This window comes from Eleginops maclovinus, chromosome 2 (assembly GCF_036324505.1).
Source record: "Eleginops maclovinus isolate JMC-PN-2008 ecotype Puerto Natales chromosome 2, JC_Emac_rtc_rv5, whole genome shotgun sequence".
In the NCBI taxonomy this organism is placed as follows: Eukaryota; Metazoa; Chordata; class Actinopteri; order Perciformes; family Eleginopidae; genus Eleginops; species Eleginops maclovinus.
In genome coordinates, this window is record NC_086350.1 from 8,647,246 (window position 1) to 8,666,267 (window position 19,022).

At 39.0% G+C, this 19,022-nt stretch overlaps 2 protein-coding genes and 1 non-coding gene across 3 annotated transcripts; 1 reads left to right on the forward strand and 2 right to left on the reverse strand.

Moving 5' to 3' along the window:
* Positions 1–8,203: 8,203 nt before the first annotated feature.
* On the forward strand, positions 8,204–8,275 carry trnad-guc (transfer RNA aspartic acid (anticodon GUC)). The gene has a single exon. It is a non-coding gene; the product is annotated as a tRNA-Asp (tRNA).
* Positions 8,276–9,259: 984 nt separating this feature from the next.
* LOC134879707 (galanin receptor 2b) lies at positions 9,260–10,192 on the reverse strand. Its single transcript, XM_063906193.1, has one exon. The coding sequence runs from the start codon at positions 10,190–10,192 to the stop codon at positions 9,260–9,262; it is 933 nt and encodes a 310-aa protein (XP_063762263.1).
* A 3,534-nt stretch (positions 10,193–13,726) lies between these two features.
* On the reverse strand, positions 13,727–15,100 carry LOC134858092 (parathyroid hormone-related protein-like). The gene is made up of 3 exons (XM_063873971.1): positions 14,985–15,100; positions 14,652–14,770; positions 13,727–14,093 (listed from the first exon to the last, which is right to left on the reverse strand). Exons 2-3 carry the CDS (start codon positions 14,753–14,755, stop codon positions 13,727–13,729), a joined length of 471 nt encoding a protein of 156 aa, XP_063730041.1. The 5' UTR covers positions 14,756–14,770; positions 14,985–15,100.
* Positions 15,101–19,022: the final 3,922 nt, after the last annotated feature.

The following is a 19,022-nucleotide window of genomic DNA, read 5'->3' on the forward strand; positions in this document are numbered from 1 at the left end:
AAAAGGTGGAGCTATATCTGGGGTCCTCTGATTCGAGCTGCTTTAAAATAACTCCAAACAGCTACAATTTCCTTACCAGTATCCAAGGGTTTGCACGGCCCTAGGGACAGAAAGGCTTCTCCCACTTTTCACCATTGACTTCATAACTTTTATATAATCTAGTCCCCTTGGTCAAAAGTAAAGCCATGTTAGAAGACCATTTAACTCAGCAATGCAACAGATTAATTTGAGCAACACTTTCTTTTTTTACTTGTTTGTTCCTGTATGTTGGGTTTTATTTACTGTAACTAGTTTGTTGTGTTAGTTAGATTTCCATCTCAAGTGACGTCCTGGTTAAACATATTTTCAATAAATATATGTTAATAAATGGTCACTAGCAATTATTCAAATAACAAATTAACTAAAGCAAGTAAGGTCAATGACTTCTATACAGCTGTAGGTTAAAAATAGGGTTGCACAATATGACGTTATAAGTCATGAGGGGATATGATCTGTCTATAGCTGTCACACAAATATCTGTGTGTGTGTGTGTGTGTGTGTGTGTGTGTGTGTGTGTGTGTGTGTGTGTGTGTGTGTGTGTGTGTGTGTGTGTGTGTGTGTGTGTGTGTGTGTGTGTGTGTGTGTGTGTGTGTGTGTGTGTTGCAAGTAACTGAGGCTGCTTTATGAGAATAAAGAGTTTAATACGATTTTTGCATGTTCAAATATAGTAATTGAAATGTTGTTGAACATTCTTTTCATGAATGCCGCAGACCTTGTGACCTTAATATGTTCCTTACGTGACATTTCGCACTTAGAAAAACATAAACTGAAACCGTTCTCGGATTAACTAGAAGCATAATGGAGACCTTACACACACAGTTGTGTTAGATTTTCTGTTTTTTTAAATTCATATTTAGTTGTCAAAGAATTCAAATGTGATAATAATAATAATAGTGAACATTTATATATGTTATCATAAATCTGAGGCTGCAGCTGTCTATTATTTTAGTTATTAATATTCTACCAATTTTTCAAATAACATTGGACAAGAAATACTTCAGCTTTATTAAAGAGCAATTGTAACTAAGAAAGAAAAACTCTTAAAATGAACTAATCATTTTCCTTTTCATTTTAAATCAACATTTTTATTGCATTGATTTCATATACAACAAAAAAATATCAAAACTAAACCCCTTTCGGTGCATTTAATAATAATAATATATTGTATTTGTATAGCACACTTTAAAAACAACGTTATCTCAAGGTGCTTCACGACGCTATGGGGGACAAAAGAAACAAACTAAAATAAAAAATAAAAGCTACCTAAGGATCATATTTAATAAAATACATAGGAAGAAATCAACTAGTGAGCTGAGTTTCAAAAACATAAAGAAAAAGGTTAAGAGCATAAAAGGTTTAAATATTATTATAAGTGCCGTATTACAGTCTAGGTTTTCTTTTAAACTCCCCATGTCATGAAAAAACAAACATATATAAATGACTTTAAAAAAGGGATACACAATATGGCATCTAGCTCACTGTGCCGGTGGATTAAACTAAACTGATTCAAAGTGTTTCGATTGGATTTTGACTGAGTGAGTTACTCAGGTTTCTCGGGGTTCAGCCCTACATACAGTACATCTTCAAACCATATGTGATTAAAGCATACATTTAGGTCTTCGCTCATCAGCCGGTGCATAAGGCTAAGTTGTGAGGAGCGTGTGCAGCTGCATCTAATTAATGGTGTGAACGTTTTTGCCTAATAGAGCCTAAGCTGGGTTGAAGTTGTCCCCATTACCCGCTGTACAGTACAAGTGAGTGGAGCGAGCCTCCTCACCCTGAGGTGTCTGAACCCAGGGCTTCCACTCTAGAAAGTGGATACTCCAGCCAAGCTCTTTGCCAGTTCCTTGGTTTTGATATCCACCAATTTTAGCCTGCTGTCATCTAAATTTGATGTCCATGTTTTTGCTGATAGGTAACGAGCTATGCAGCAGCGAGAGGTGAAACTGGATACCTCAGATCCGAAGGGCAGGGTTCCTTGGAAGTACGTCTGCATGTCCTTTTCCATGCCTACCTCGGATTATCATTTCACTCCTTGATCGAGCCTTTCCCATTTTTAGTAGACAGTGTCGTCCAAAAATTCAGGCCGCGGGGCAAATGCAGGGGGATCAGTTCACAGGAGAAACACAGCTGGGTAATTAATCAGGGATGACTTCAAAGGTCTCAAAAGTTTCATCTTTATTTGTAACTTTATGTTATGATTCTACACCCAGACTCTCTCGGCTTTTGTTGGCACCCTCATCTCCAGGCTGACCTCGCGCTTCTTTCAGTTTATGTGCGTCTAATGTTCTGAGCCTCAAAACCGAATACACAAGGGGCTATAAATATACATACACTTTATATTCATATGTTCCCTACTATAGCTGAAACACTTCAATTAACTAATTGAGTGAGAAAATGTATCATTTATCAGGCATTGATCTAGTTCCATTTTCACTAATGCGAGGATTTGCTGTTTTTCTAGCATTTTCTCTGTTTTAAATCCTCCTGTGATTAATTTCCAATCAGCTACGTTTGTCAATGTATCCATTACAACTACAGCCTGCCTACAGCATTTGTGTTCACATTAACAATGTTCTTCACTGCTGGGTGAAGACCCATCAAGCCCAAATCAGCCTGCTGATGTTGGTGAGTTTAACACCAGCTGAGAAGGTTTGATTTCTGCTAACATAGCTATGATACATCCGATACAGTAACTCCTCTTCTATTGATAGATAAATAGACTTCCATTCCCTAGTCTCTACAGCAGGGGTGTCCAAACTTTTTTCACCGAGGGCCATATACAGAAAAATATACGGAGAGCTGGGCCACTTACAGAGGTGAATATTGCCTCAAAAGTTAAGTTATAAGTTAGCAAAACAAATCAAATGTAGGTGAATAATGCACAATACTTGAAAATGCTTTACGAAAAACAGCCTACATCCCGTCTCTCTTTCATTTACTTTGGTGGCAGCTCATTCCTTAAAACAGAAGCTTCAGATTGCTGATAATAAGAGTGAATATGAAGGTTCAATTTCTAACTTGTTATTGAAATAAGTTATTGAGCTTTTTTTTTATCAACTAAGATTTGTTTGAAAATGTTTTACATTTGAAATGGCTGAATTTATTTGAAAATTGGGCTCATTAATATATTTGAACATATATATTTGAGAAGTACAATATAAGACAAGCTAAAGTTTAATTTGTGGGCCATATCGCATTATACTTTTAGAATTTGCTGAGGGCCGATTCAAAATGGCCTGCGGGCTGCATTTGGACCCCGGGCCGTAGTTTGGACACCCCTGCTCTACAGTCAACTCATCTCGAAACATTCTGCCTGTACAAATAATTTCATTTGAAGTAAGAGCAGGTTTTCCTTTTTCTGATTATTTTCTTTATAGGAAGAACCGTATTTACACTGGCACTCACAAGGCCTCCCTTGTTCAGAAGCTCAGAGGTGTACTCAGAGTGTTAACTCAAACATCTTACTTTTTTGTACCTCGCCTGCCATGTCCCTACATGTCACAGTGAGCTTTACAACGTCAACAGACGGCTGAACTGCGATATTAGGTCAGGGTGAGGCTGGTGCTGCGGACCATCTGGACAACAGGTTGTTGTCATGTCACCGATCGCATTTCTCAACTCATGGCTTCCTTGAAACACTTCAACATCTGCCCGTCATGACATGCTCGGAAACAAGGACTGAGGATTACTCATTAAGTGTTGTTGTGTTCCAAAAGGTGTATATAGCTTCAAATTTTAACATGAAGGCATGCAGTGTAGGAAGGGTTATTTTGAAACGCAACAGGTCACAGATTACTAGTTATCCTGGTAAAATATGTCATAAGTTATGTAACTATTTCAATGACCTTATGGAATTAATGTAAATTAGGGTCAGGGTTTCTAAGAACATTTTCTTAATGGGCTGAAAAGTCATAAAACAGAAACTTTAACCAGGCAGTGTAAACCACACGGTATCAACACTGATTACTATCAAACTTTTATTAAAGTTAATCAATATTACGTCAATAGATTTAGGAAGGGAGTAAACATAATCAATGTTATAAAAGCTTTTCTACTGAAATTAATTAATATATCACCAAATGTTCAATTATTTACTTTAGCTTAACAACATGTTTTCTTAATAACTGTAGCTGATAATAAATACATTTACTTTACAATGAAATTACAATACTCATTCTTACATAACATGCAACCAGTTCCTCCCCAACACTGACTGTGGCTTTAAGCACAGTGGGTTCCTTATGCAGCCACTAACTGGTTTTGAAATGATGACAACACATGCTGAGTTGGACTTATATAGGATGGTTCTGTTGCTGTTATGGTATTATGTGATCATACATTCCTTTTCTACATCCACAATAGCTATTTTCCTTAAGTGCCTTGCAGTTCAGTCAGCTTATCAAACACATAAATACAAAGCCTACATGAATATTTGAAATATCACCTTAATGTTTTCAATTTTACATCCTGTGTTTTCCGGGGGAGAAAAAAACATCCCCATCTTGTGCTTCGACAACTGAAAATACAGCACGACAAAGTAAGCCCTGAGATACATAATAAGAATGTATACTCATGTTTGTATCTGTATAGATGCTGTTTTTTCAGCTTTCATCAGAGCTGAAATTGAATCCAGCTCAAAGATCAACCCTCTGCTGTGGAACCTTAGAGGCTCCTATAAATAAACAGGCAACACTCCTTCAACACTTTCCTATATGGCACATGGAATGATTAGCTCATGGCAACAGCGCTCTGATCTTACAGTGTGTAGCCACTACTATTTTCTGTCAGCTATGTGCATTGCTTAACGCGAAGAGTGTGTCAAGAATGTGGTATCCTGGGAATTCACTAAATGTAGCCAACACTGTACATTGGCCTTTATGTAATAATGAAAGTTGCTGTAAAATGTTGTTGTTGCTTACAGGGTAATTATATAGAAAATAAAAACACCTGTATGTAGAGAGGAAAATGTAGGCAGGTCATTATGGATGCAATATTATTATTAATGATGTTGCACAAATGATCATGTGTTACCAATATCAGAGTTTGGGTCAACCAGTGATTACAGAAATAAAGAGGGAACATTATCTGATCAACAATCATACAACATAATGTATCATCTCTTGTTTACTTAAATTCACATGTTTTCCTATAGTGCAACGGTTTGTTTTAATGTTTGACAGTATTGCAATTCAATTACATAGAATAAAACACCATATATTAACTTTTCTACTATTAGGCTCAATTAATATCCGACCACTAGGAGGCAGGCATTTGACACACAGCACTGATACTGTATGCTGTACATACACACAAGCAAAAAACTTTGGGGTCTGCGATTGAAGTCTGTCTAAATAATCTTAAATATATTTGACCAATTTATATAATATCAATTAATTAATACTTTTACACAATGAATTGTAGACCATGTCATCTTATAAATATGTGGTGTAATGTTAATATATTTGTTTAAATGTATGTTGGAAACAAAAAGGAGTAGCATGAAAAACACACCTACACACAATGGTTTGCTTTTAGCTTGAGCCCTAAACAGAATAAAGCAACATGAGCATCCCATTCACTCACCTTTTACCTCTGGATTTTCTGGTTCTTTTGGGATGAAAACGGTTTCATACACTTAAACACCCTTGACTTCACGGCTATAGCTATTTAACCGTTCTCTTCTTCATCCACGATTTAACCTGACGCGCCAGGTGGTTTGTTTACAATATGATTCTCGCGTGATTTCGTGTTCTCGCGAGAGTCCAGCTACATTTTAGATAACTGCAATTTTAACTTTCAACTGTCATGGTAACGGACAGCACCGTCCCTAACAACTAAATATTATGTTTCACGATTTAGCTTTACTACTTTAATATAATATACTTCATAATTTATGTGGCAGCAACCGGGAGTACTGCGCCGCTAATTATTTCAACTGTATCACCAAGTGGCCAGGGGAAGGTGGCATCTCTTTCTTAATGAATCCCCGTGTTTTTCTAAGTATAACGTTGCTAATGCTAACTATTTGCACTAAGCTGTCACTTTTGAAGGACGGTGCTGCAAAAAAAACTTTAGAAGGAGACTTAGCTGCTAAAAATGGACATGCAGAAAAAGGACGAAGTTGGCGGATATGTGAGAGTTGTAAAATGTTTGTGGAATCGCCTACTGAGAAATCTTCCTTCCTGGGGAAATCTGAATTGGTATGTGAAGCCAACACTTGCTCTTCTGTTTGTTCCATCCATAGACTGGTTCCATCTGACTTAGTTGCATACTGTCTGACCTCTATGCCATGCTGATGTGGATATGTTGTTTGTAAAAGCCAAACGAGTATGCCTGAATGGAACTGCTGAGGTTATCATCATGGACAGGGCTTTTCCAAGGTTCAAGTGGCTATAAAGTCTGAAGATGTGGGCCTCCCCTCAGATAGACCTTGGGAAAACGCACCCCGTGATCCCTCACAGTTAACTTCCCTCCAATTCCTGGATGAAATCATGTTAATGTTATTGGATCCCATAGATGGCAACTCAATTATAAGCCCCAATAACCTAATATTGCTGCTACAGCAAATACAGGACTTTTTGAGTAACTGGGAATGCTTTATGGCTATTGCAGGCAATACCATGTATGTGATTTATACACTGATATATGTTCAACCTGTTGTTGAAATTGTATGTGAACAAATGTTGTTTGAGTCCTAATATACTAAAATAAGATGTGAAATGTGAGACCCTTTAGTCAATTTAAATTCAATAGTCATGATAACTTATTCTTAACTTGTGATAACTTTTATAGAAGTTACAGAACACTCTGTACACTCGGAAGTGTATAGGTTAACTTGTAGAACACTGAGCATGTGTTCTTTAATGCCAAACCATGTCCGAGTACGAGTCAGGCCAGCTGCCCCTGCTGTACGCTAAAGAGAAGGCCAAAAGTCAGGGGCCAAACTGAGGGAGGGGCAGATGGTCTCCTATTACTGCAACGGCCGCTTGAAAGAAGCCAATCTTGTTTCTCAACCCTTTCCCAATCTCTTGGCTTTCTATATAACAACACCTGCTACATAGCCCTCTCCTTGCTCTTCTCCCACTACAAGTTGTAGGCCTCTAGCTGCCCACGAGGAAGCAGGAAGTCAGGTGTGTTCTTTCATCTGCTTTGTTTGTGTGTGTGCTGCTAGTGAGCAAAGAATGGCATCAGGAAGCCGGTGGCGTTAGTGTTGATCCACCCAGCGGACAGCCAACAGGTCCTCAGGGATTAAGTTGATTTAAAAAGAAGCAGTCATCCCTGAAACAGTTACTGTTGTTTATTGTTTTCGAACTGTATTTTCTTCTAATATTTCATTGTTGAATAAGCCCCACATCATTACTTGCCTAAAAGTAAAGCCACAGTATTTGTGATTAAAGAATATATTATTAAATTACATTCTGCTCTAAAGAACAGTTTGAAAATGAAACAAATTAATAATACCTGTACTTACAAAAGCATTTAAGATAAATATATTTGATCTGAATTACACTTTCAGTCCTGAATTATAGTTACGACTTCCACATACAGTTCCTGCATCACAACTGTACATTGTTCTAATGGTCCCTCACCCTCTCTGTACTCTACAACGTATGTATCTTGCTTTATGATCACAGTAAAACAGACCTATTTATATACCACTTTTGTCGTGGGTATTTAGCAAGGTGAATAAAACAAACAACTATCATTAATACATTGCAACATGCACTGAAACAGTTGTAATCACAATGTGGCAATTAGAAAATTTGTTTTTCGTCCAAGTCATTGAATGGTCTCTTCTGATGGCTCAATTAAGTCGTATGGCGGCTGAGAAGCTGTAGTTCACCCTGCGGTTTGTCATAGTTATGTAGAGTAAAACTTGTGGATCATATACCTCATATTTGATGACAGTGACTCTGCCAGGTTAGCAAAGACTACAGATGATTTGTTGCTGCTTGGAAGAATAACTGTTCTGTAAAAGTGTATTTGTCATGTTTCTATTTCTTCCAAGAGCTTGTTTTGCTCAACTATGATGAAACATTGCAACACGGCAAATAACAGCTATGCCTTTAAACATACTCTTGGCATTAAATAGAAGTGATTGAAATTGAGACCAACTTGCTCTTGAGTAGGATCGTGCCAGTAGACCCACATCTTCACATACTCCTCGTTAGTATAGTGGTCAGTATCCCCGCCTGTCACGCGGGAGACCGGGGTTCAATTCCCCGACGGGGAGAGTTACTCTTTGTGGGCGGTGGTGGCGAAGTCCATAGGGGCTTGGCCTGGGAACTGGAAGGTCACCAGTTCAAGTCCCCGAAAGATTAAGTGCCACCGTGGTGTCCCTGAGCAAGACACTGGTTACCTACACTGCTCCCCGGGCGCCGTACATAATGGCAGCCCACTCCTCCTAAACACTAGGATGGGTCAAATGCAGAGACCACATTTTGTTGTCCATGTACTTGTACATCTGCAATGACAATAAAGTTGAATCTTCTTCATCTTCTCATCATCTTTATTACAGTATAGCACAGCATCAGATAGGCCTGCTACCCTGTCCCCTAGAGTAGATGTCCAAATGTAAAAGTTTTGTCTTGGTTGCATGTGAAGAGACGAACATACTTAATCATAGTGACCAGAACTCACATTCTTAGTAACTGTAGACCCGGGACAAAGGGAAAAGACAAGATCTAGCCCAGAAATGAATCCAGCATTGCTATCTTTTACAAAGCAAACATCTGTATTCCTGTAATAATAGTTTCTCACCAAAGGGGTCCCCATAATCAATATGAAATGAATGTTCCTTGTAATATCTTTAAATCAGCTGTTTGTAATGATAGTTCACACAGAAGGAAAACATTATTTGTCCCAATGTAAAATATAAGAAAAGTATGAGAGTCAGAAACATTTGGGGCAACAAAAAATCAAATTATTTAGAATTAATATTGGGAATAATATATTGACATAGTGTCCCTAAAACTGTATTTGACACAGATGCATTTTTGACGATTTCTTGATTTTCTTTCTCGGTATTTTAGCATGAATTATACATTTACATTTGTTTTATAGAATCCTTATTCTTTGTACATTTATACTTCAAATATGGCAAGAATAACAGGAAATAATCACAAAAAGCATCCATCTTATTTTGAAACAAGCAGTTGATTTGTACAAACAGCAACTATAAAAAAGTGTCCCTGAATGCCACCAACTTATTGCTCCATCAGCTGAATTTAAAGGTGTCTGTGGTGACGCTGATGACCTGAGGCTGCACTCGGTTCTTGTTACAGCTGAAGAGCCAGGCTGCCCTCCTGTGGCGGTAGCGCTTTGACAGCAGCACATAGAGCACAGGGTTGATACAGGGGTGCAGGTATTGCAGCACAGTGCAGATGAAGTAAAACAGCTCCCAGGCCTGTCCATGGCGATACAGGTCCAGGTACACACACAGCTCCAGCACATAACCAGGCAGCCAGCACACTGAGAAGGTGGCAGCAGCCAAGAACACCATGACAGAGGCGCGGCGGGTGTTCCTGGCACTGGACACCGACATTACAGGGCTCTTGTGGAGAAAATGAGCCAGTCGGACATAGTTGAAGGCAATGACTAGCATTGGAATAAAGTAATAAAGTACAAACTGGCTCAACACCACTTGGTAATGGTGCTCATGAATTGTTGGAAGGCAGAAGGTGAAGTTAGCCAGGCTTAGGCCCAGGCTCTCTTTGGTGGCAAACATTCGCAGCGGCAGGCTGATGAAGAAGCTGAGGGCCCAGACCAGGACAAACATGAGGATGACCAGGTCCATGGTGGGCGGCTGGTACGGGTTGGTTATGATCATGGCACGGGTCATGGACACGGCACAGAGCGAGTATGTGCTGGCTGCAAGGCTGAAGGCCAGCAGGAACTGGTAGACCTTGCAGGAGGTATCCCCCAGGGGCCAGGAGTAGCTGACCGCAGAGTGCAGGGTGAAGGGGATGAGCAGCAGGGTGAGGAAGTCAGCAAGAGTCATGCTGAGGAGGAGGATGTCAAGGCGGTTCTTACGCAGCGTGTTGTACTTGGCGAACAGAGAGAAGACCAGCAGGTTGGCACAGAGCCCGATGCCCAGGATCACTCCACAGGTACAGGCAAAGATCAACACATAGGTATTGGGAAGAGCCATATTATCCCCGACTTGACATCACCTTTCATATAAAAACAAATATGAATTCATTATTTATGTTAGGATTATTCTTTTTTAGCTCTTATTTCCATCACGAAAAAGGTCAAACTTTTGCTCGTTTCAGCTTTTGGGGATTTGATGCTTCGTGAACAAAATGTGTCTGTTTTTTAACTTATCGTTAAATAAAGCAAAACCATATGTCACATTGGTCTTGGAGAAAAATATAGAGTATTTGTTTAGGGATGAACAATGTATATGTCCCATTTTTTATTACTATGTAGTATTCACATTTTTTATGTGACAATTATTTCTGAGAAATTGAGAGAATAATAAAAAGCCCAATTGACTTTCATTAACTCAAGAAGCACTATTCCTGCACACTCCAATACTAAAATGCAGTATGCTTCTTTTAAGTTGGTTTGGGACTGGCTAACTGACTCTAAAATAATAATTAAAGAAAAACAAACGCAGAGAGACGGCATCATCGCCAGTGTGTACATTCTTGAAACCTTGAAACCTTCACAATTTCAGTAGAAGACAACACAATTGCAGTGCTTTCATGCACTTTAAAAAATATGTAGAATATTTAGAACTGCTCTTTAGTTATATTAGGTTATGTCAACTTCTAATCAAGATATAAAAGCTTTGTTTTTAGCCATTAAGGTTGCAAGGTTTTTGTAATAGCAACAGCAAAATGGTTGTCTGCTTGCATTCAAACTTTATTAAAGCTACTTTTAATTGGTGTATATTTGACCTGTCGTGTAATTAACAGAAACAGGTGTTTGTCTTATCAGTGGTCAACACATTTTCAAATAGTGCCAGAAGTAAAAAAATCTTTTATCATTTGAACGTACTCACCTCTGTCGTTCCTCAAAGCAGTATTTTAGGCTCATGTTTGCGAGTGAGCTATCCTCATAATGTAGATTTCTATTTCATTGGTGTCCATCTTGTTGAACAGGACTGACGGGAGGGGAAGGTGGCAGTCTCTCAGGACTCATTACAAAGCGTGACAGCTGAACGTGGACGAAGGAAAGGCAAACATCACTCTGGTCAAATTGATTCTGGTTGACTTGGTTTAAAGAGAAATGGGCTCAGACCAGCTGCTCAGGGAACAGTCATGTACTATGCCTGTTTGTGTTATTAAAAGATGTATGTGTATCTTGAGTCTGTTCACTGACATTTTAAGTAGTATACACTTGACATTGTGAACCTTTGTTGAGCTAATTGTTTATTTTGGTACTTTGAAATACCTAGTTTTGTGAGACTGTATTGCTGTGCCATTGACATTTTCCCCACTTAGTTAAAGCCTCTCTATCTTAAGACTGACATGATTTTTGTAATTTAATACGTACTGTATGAATATGGCTTTATTTTTTCAAAGTGAGCACTCTCAGTAGTAAAAGAGACCAGTCGATTGATCACGTTCTCTGTTCCTCCCCTTCTCTCGAGATATTAATGTCTCTCTGCACGGTTGGATTGATTTCTTCGGTGTGAGCTGCAGACTCCTGACGGCGCCTTTTATCAGGCTTTCCACAGCATTTATGACTCTGTGTCAGCTAATGGTCTTCGGTGTACATTGCTGCTCTTAGCACAGGATATAGCTGATGCTGATGCATTTGCTAACCCTTCCATTACCAGCATGTGTGCCACTCAGTCAGTGGCTGTTAAAAATGCCACATGTTCTCAAGTGGGACATTAGCAGCTTCATTGCCCAAAAGTCAATAAAAACATTGATGTTTTTCAACTTTTTATGGGGAATAAAAAAAAACAACACTTTTTATTGATTTATTTTCTCTGTGCCTCTTAAGCAAGGTTAAAGGTCATGATGAAATATACAAGTAGCGCCTCAAAAAAACACTTTAGCCACTGATTATTCATGAAGAGGCAGTCAGATTTGCTTCTTTGAAAATGTGGGCGACAGTATGGGCCAACCAACCATGCTGCAGTGTGCTTTGCAACCAAAGTTTTTGTATAACCCTTTTAATTCATATAATTTCATGGACAATCAAGCTGAAGTTATTATTGCCATATCAAGTAATTGTTTAAAATGAAAGGGAAAGTAACTGTAAACTACGTTCATCATATATTTTAAATCCATTTTGTAAATCACATTTAAACCAACCAAACCATTCGTTGGATTCAGATTCTTGAATACTCGATATATTTGGGGTTTGAACTCGACCTTAAAAAAATAGCAGGGCTTGATAAAAATTTAACACTATTTTCATCAGCCAACATCTACACTGTATAGTCCTCAGGTTTTCAAAGTAGAATTCAAATAATTGAGAATAGGTAGTTTACTTTTTTCTTTGTTTTATTTTTATCATCAATTAATCTGGTAATTATTTTCCCAATACAATTATTTATTAATAGTTTGGTCTTTGAAATGTTAGAATAATGTGAAAATGCCACAGTGATGTCCTCAAATGTGTTGTTGTTGCTCAAAAATCCAAATATATAAATATCAAAAAGACAATTAAAAACAGAATCAAGACATTTGTGCTTAAAGAACGGCAATAAAAAGAAAACAGGTAATCAAAAAAGCTGCAGATCGATATTCTGTCTATTAACTAATCTGTTTATTACAGTACTAACTGATACTTATCATTTAAGTTGTACCTGTCATAAATGATGAGCCGCACATTTGAGCCATACATGGCTGGTGGACAAAGACACCATGAATCAAAAATATTTCTAATGGCTACACTTTTAATATTGATTAACTGGAAACATGTACAGTATGCCCTCAGTGCAAGTGAAGAACATTAAATGCATCCGGCAGGCCCTGACTTGGGCTTGTTATAAAAAAAAGGAAAATTGTAATCTTAAATGTTAAAAGTAGATTTGATGAAACGTCCAATAAGTTACAAGTCCGTTAAGGATCTAAGGTGGGAAAGGAAAGCAGGACCATCAAAAAGAAAACCACAAAAGAACATGTACAGGATTTAACTAAAGTGCATTATGGAATTTAGTCAGCAGCACTGTGATACATTCACAAAATAAATACATTTTAAAGTAAAATAAATTATGGCTAAACAGTTTGAACGGATGTTTGCAGTGAACAGTTTGTGTGTAAGTTTATAACGGGAAGTTCACAATAGTCAACAAACACGGAGCCATACGAAAGTAGACCATTCAGCCTCCCAATATGGTGAAATATCATTATTTTCAGGCAATAAATAGTCCCTCCTATGATCTACTCATGCGCAAAGCTCCTAAGAGATGACGGCATATGGCTTTGTTTTGAAGTCAACAAGGTTACAGAGGCCTACGTATTTCCAAAAATAAATATGGACAGAAGATGTTATTATGATAGTTCACGAAACTTCACGACGTATACCTTTTCAAATACAAACAGAGCAAAATATTATCATACAAGCACAACCCCATGGTCGTAATTTGAAGTGACTGAGTCAGCCATTGGCAGAGTCTGTCAGATCCCAGTCTAGTGTCTTAGTGCAGCACCATCAACAAGCTAAAGGGAGTCTCTTAGCTACGGCATTGCATCCTTCACGGCTCCTTTGTTGAAACAGATCATGCTCGCCTCCGCTTCTTGTCACTTTCTCTTCGTCGGCCTAACCTCACCTTTTTTTTCCTCTTGGTGGCCACTTTAAGTGGCTGGTCCTTATAAGCCAGAGCCTTGTTGGTCTCCTGGGGCAGGTTAGGGCCGTCTTTGTCCGGCTTTAATTTCTCAAGGAGGTTCTTGGTGGCCCCTGAGGGCTTTTCGTGCAGAGAGTTCCCACTGAAGGTTTGGCTCTGGGTTTTGCTCTGCTCAGGTGGAGCTCGCTCATCGGCGGTGTGCACCTCTTCGAGCAACTCCTGCAGCCACATGCGGCGCTTATACTCCTGCAAGGAACGACCCTTGTCATGCATCAGCTGGGCATGGCTCACTGACCTCTTCCTTGAAACATGAAATTAGAAAGACAGTCAGATCAATGAGAAAGGTTGCATTAAGTTAATAAATAAATCCTATATCTGCACCATGCAAGTTCACTTTTCTCTGACTACCAAACATCCTTTTTTTGGCTTTTCTGATTTATCTTTAATTTCCAGTGGGACAATTCCACTATTGCTGAGTTTATGAGCATTTACAAAAAATCACAGTTTGCCTTTTTTTGCACTTTCATGGTTCACCACAGTGTGGAGTTTCTGTGTGGAGAAGTTTTCGAAGTGTTGGCAGCTGACATGTTAGGCAAGGCACCAGTAAACCTCAGTGCAGTAGATGGCAGCATAAACAAGTTTGTGAGAGCCATCTCAAATCTGAGCTCTAGACCCCAAAGAGCCTGAGTTGAGACAGAGAAAACCCCCTTTAACATAATTAAATGTAAGTAATCAAGTGAAGTTGTGTTTACTTAATCCAAAAGACAATAACATTTTTTTTTAAAATGACATTTAAAAAGAAATGATATTACATAACATTGAATTGCTTTTCTTTCGTTATCAAAATTAATTTACTCACGTTCTGCTACTAAGTGCTTCAACTGGTCTCCCATCAAGAGTCACTGGGGAGCACAGCAAGAACACAGCCAGACTCCACTGATGAAGTATGACTATAGAGCACATCCTTAAGCTTAAGATCTGAGGAGCACAAGAAATATTACATCAGTTACCTCAATGAGTAAAGTTAAACGTAGTTTTTTGAACTAAACTGTTTGTCTACTTTGCGAAAGATTGTCAGTAGCAGTTTAGGCAGCTGAAAGCGACCCCGTTCTTGAGTATTTGAGATTTCCCAGGGAGCATTACTTGTGCCAATAAAAAGTTTATTAAAGTAGAGAAGAAACCTTAGACTTACATGGTGTGAATCCTTACAGTAAAAATCCACAACGTGTTCAGGCTGCAGGCTCTTAAGAGATGATCTTGTTTTAAAAAAATAGTTACAAAGCAAAGTAAAAACAGTTATTCTGCAAAACACATTTTGGCCAGTTAAAAATGTGTGTCCAGATCCATTGGTGTGAAGGCAGCCTGGGGAAATCCCCCTTCACTCTGCTCCATTCATTTGCCTCCCAACAGTGTGTGTCAAGCTATTTATTTCTCCCCAGCGTCCCAATTGAAAGAGGGATAAGATAGAAAGAGCCGCAGCAGCAGCCCATCAGCTGCAGATCTGCCCCTCCACCCAGTGTTGCAGTAATCTCATGAAAAGTTAGCGTGAAGCATCTTCTCTGTTGGCCGCAGCCGGAGAGCAGAGCTGAGAGGCTTTTTACAGTCCAGCACTGTGTGAGGCTGTCCGAGAGAGGCACAGTGAGAAAGTCAAACTCCTCTTTGGGTGAAGATGCAGGCACTACCTTAGCCCCTTCCCAATAAGTGCAGTCCTAACACCCTCCCCTCCCTCCCCTCTCTACCTCCCCCCAGCCCTTCACACACACCTGCTGTGACAAGAAGGAGGCGCCCGCACAACGTCTAAACCACCACACAACAAAGAGTATACTTAACAGAACACACTTTTTTTTATCAATTCCAAATGATTTCAGTCAGAGTTTTTTTCAAATAAAGTCCCCTAATGCTTTTATTATATATAGGTCAGAAATGACAGGTGTACACCAATGGAGGTAATCCTGTGTTACCAAGCAGAGTGTATAAGGGGAGGGGCAGGGTTACTCCAAAGTAAACAGCCAGGCCTAACCACTTTCCCTGGGGAGAATGACCATAACCTCAGAGAAACCCAACCCACAGCCTCTCACTGCAGACCATTCAATTCACCTCCACTCTGCCTCAGCAAACCAGCTCACCACCAAATGGTTACAGTGGGCACTGAGGTATCTCTCATATCCAGCTAATAAGGAAAGTGGAGAGCTTTGCATTGAAGCAGCCATATACAATCCAAGGTTCACTGCTAATGCGATGAAACCAGTGTAAAGCATCCAGCCACATTCATCATTTTGTGAAAACATAATAAGAACAGTAGTCTGATGTAAGAGGTAACTTTGTCTAAATGTGCATTTATTTTTAGTACCACAAGGTTTGACAGCACTAAATGCTAAGGTGCAGTAGTAGATGTACAGGATGATTTCTTTTGAATGCACTACAGTTGAAAATGCCTTTTAAGAGGGACCATTTCAGTTTCGACATGTTGAAAAGTGAAGGGAGAACTAACATGATTACAGTTCATCTTGAGGGGAATTTGAATTTCTTTATGGGAATCTGTTCAATAGTCATCATGATACCCTCAAACCTGAACATCATGGTGGTGACAGATGGGAAGTCTGATAAAAGAGGATAGCCTAAATCAAGCAACATGAATGTCTGTACAAAATTTCTCAACATTCTGCACAATACATAGTAACATCCCAGCCAAGGTCCCAAGACAGCTGAGGTGATACTAAATCGGGATGTAAAAACACTGCAGGATTTTAAGAACTGATCGCATCGGCCATAATAAGGAAGTACATGCTCCACTGGGAACGAAGCTAAGAGCAGAGTAGAGCCACACTAGGCACTGGAATTGCTCTCCTATGCAAAATCAATTGCAGCCTGCAATGTTTAACCTGAAACATCTTCATGGAGCTGAGGACTGTAAACTCTGCATGCTTCACTTCTGATCTTGAATTTCACAGTGGGCTAATTAGTTTAGCAAAATTCTTGTTTGGTAAAATAAGAACATGGTGTTCTTGAGTTCGATGAAAGTGATCTCTCCGTAAAATATTATGAGACTCAAATGAACATTAACATAGTTGTATGTGTACAGCTATGTTCGTAAGAGTCCCTCAGTTGTAGTTAAGTTAGTTTTGGTCTGACAGCAGATTCTCCAGTGATTTATTTCTTGTTCATGACCTATTTGTTGAAGAACAATATTACCGCCTGTGCTGAAACATTAGGAACATGTGTAAGGACATTGTGCCTCTGTGCAAACTACCAATGTTCTCGCTTATTATACTCAACATCATGTTGTTGCCCTGTAGCAGACTGATCCTCCTAAAATACCGTAACAAGTATTTGATGAATAGCCATGAAAATGTATACTGACATTCATTGTCCTCAGTGGTTAAACCCTACTGATTTGGTGATCGCCTGATGTTTGTAATAGTGCTGCAAGCAGGCTAACGTGTTGACTTTTATTAATATCACAAATAATTGAGGATTTACAATTCATTTAGTACACACATTTGTGGTCCCCATTGGATGATTCCTAATTCTAAGATCCCGTTTCCCCTACTTTAGATACAAACCTAATAGCATTACCATCTGCCTCAACTTGACTTTGTTTGCTCTTAACTGTAAATGTTAGCTTGGTAACAGACTAAACTAAGATGGTGAATATTGTTAACATTAAAGATTCTATATACACCATTCAGAGCATGAACCATGGCGTCATTGCAAAAGTCGAATTACCTTTTTTTGTCTTCCCTACACTACAACACTTACTTTGTTAACCTACATACAATATAAATGCAGTGCAATGTTGCTGTTTTAGAGCTCCATAGTTAAAATTGTTTGTGAGGTGACTAAAATGAATACAGTCCATTCAAAAATCCTGAGTCATTTATGTGGTCTCTGCACCTACTTGCACTGTTTTACTGGATGGAATAACTTGCATTTCTCCGCATGAATAAGACTCATAAATTATTTCTGTGTGCAGTGATGATTAGTAGAATCACTTCAGGCTAGACTGTAGACCAGTCGGTGGTAAATTACTTAATAGAGGGCTCAGTATTTTACAAGCAGTCATGATTCAATTCAGCAAGAGGTCCAGAAGGGGTTTGGGGCTGGGACAAATATATGGCAGACCCCCCCTGCTGTCTCCAAAACTCAGCTTTATTCTGTTTCCAGCTAGTCTGCCTCGAACTTCCAACACTTTAACGTTCGGTAGGGAAAAAATACCTCATTTGATTCCATTCTGCAAAGACTTTACCTGCAAAAAAATATGAAAAAAATCCCATTTCCTGGCAGGCGGCAGCGCAGGGAACGGGAGCCAGGAAAGCTGCTTTTGATTCATGCTAAATTGCACTCTCAACACAGAACAGTATTCCTGTTCGTTTTTCATCCTTTTCACACTGCACCTACTTCAAATTCACACATAAAAAACATATACACACACCCACTATCCTGTTCCAAGCATCCAGCTCACACACACTCTGCAACCAGAGAAACACCCCTCATTTCGTGTATTAACTCAAGAGTTCAGCATCTATTTTGGGATGTGTTGTACCCATTGCCTATTATTGGCCCACACTCTTATGTCATAAATCCTGCCGTTAGTTGCTGCAACAGTTCCTGCTTTTGTTTTGGAGTTACGTTCAGAGTCACCATGTGCATTAGTCAGTGTTAATTCCCACGCAAATCACACTTCGAACTGTCAGCATTCTCAATATTTCATTACTATTTTACAGCACCACTCCCATTTTCACTCTGAACACTGGCCCAAGTTTAGTTTAACTTGAACAGTACGGTTAAGTGAAAAGTGAAGACATTAACACTAAAAATATCAAGTGTGTATAAAAACAAGTAATTCAGTGCATGATGCAGACATGGCTTTAATCGCTTGGCAGTTTGCTAACATGAGAACTTCAGTTTTCTTTCCTGGAAAAACTCCTTTTGAAAAATGACTTTTGCAGATTTACTTTCCCTCGTAATGGTTTTTTAACGGTGAGTTACTGTACAGGCCGTTTCGCTCATTTTATTTGAAGCATACTTTATAATGCTGTATTGCGGGAAGAGTTTTTGCCCAATCATTCACACCTCCCAATCATAACTGTCATCCCAGGAATGCTTTTTATTCCTCCTTACCTTCCTCTGGTTCAGCTATTTTCAACAGCTCTGCTACTGGCACTGTGTGGTATTAATAAAAGTTCAGCAGATGAAAGTTTAAATTGATGCACCCTGTTTTCTTTTCAGT

Bases quoted from the DNA above. Each gene is read 5' to 3' on its own strand.
- LOC134858092 (XM_063873971.1), bottom strand. From the start codon at position 14,755: ATGTGCTCTATAGTCATACTTCATCAGTGGAGTCTGGCTGTGTTCTTG. The intron at 14,094-14,651 runs GTGAGTAAATTA...TCATGTTTCAAG, and splicing joins GAAGCACTTAGTAGCAGAAC to GAAGAGGTCAGTGAGCCATG.
- LOC134879707 (XM_063906193.1), bottom strand. From the start codon at position 10,192: ATGGCTCTTCCCAATACCTATGTGTTGATCTTTGCCTGTACCTGTGGA.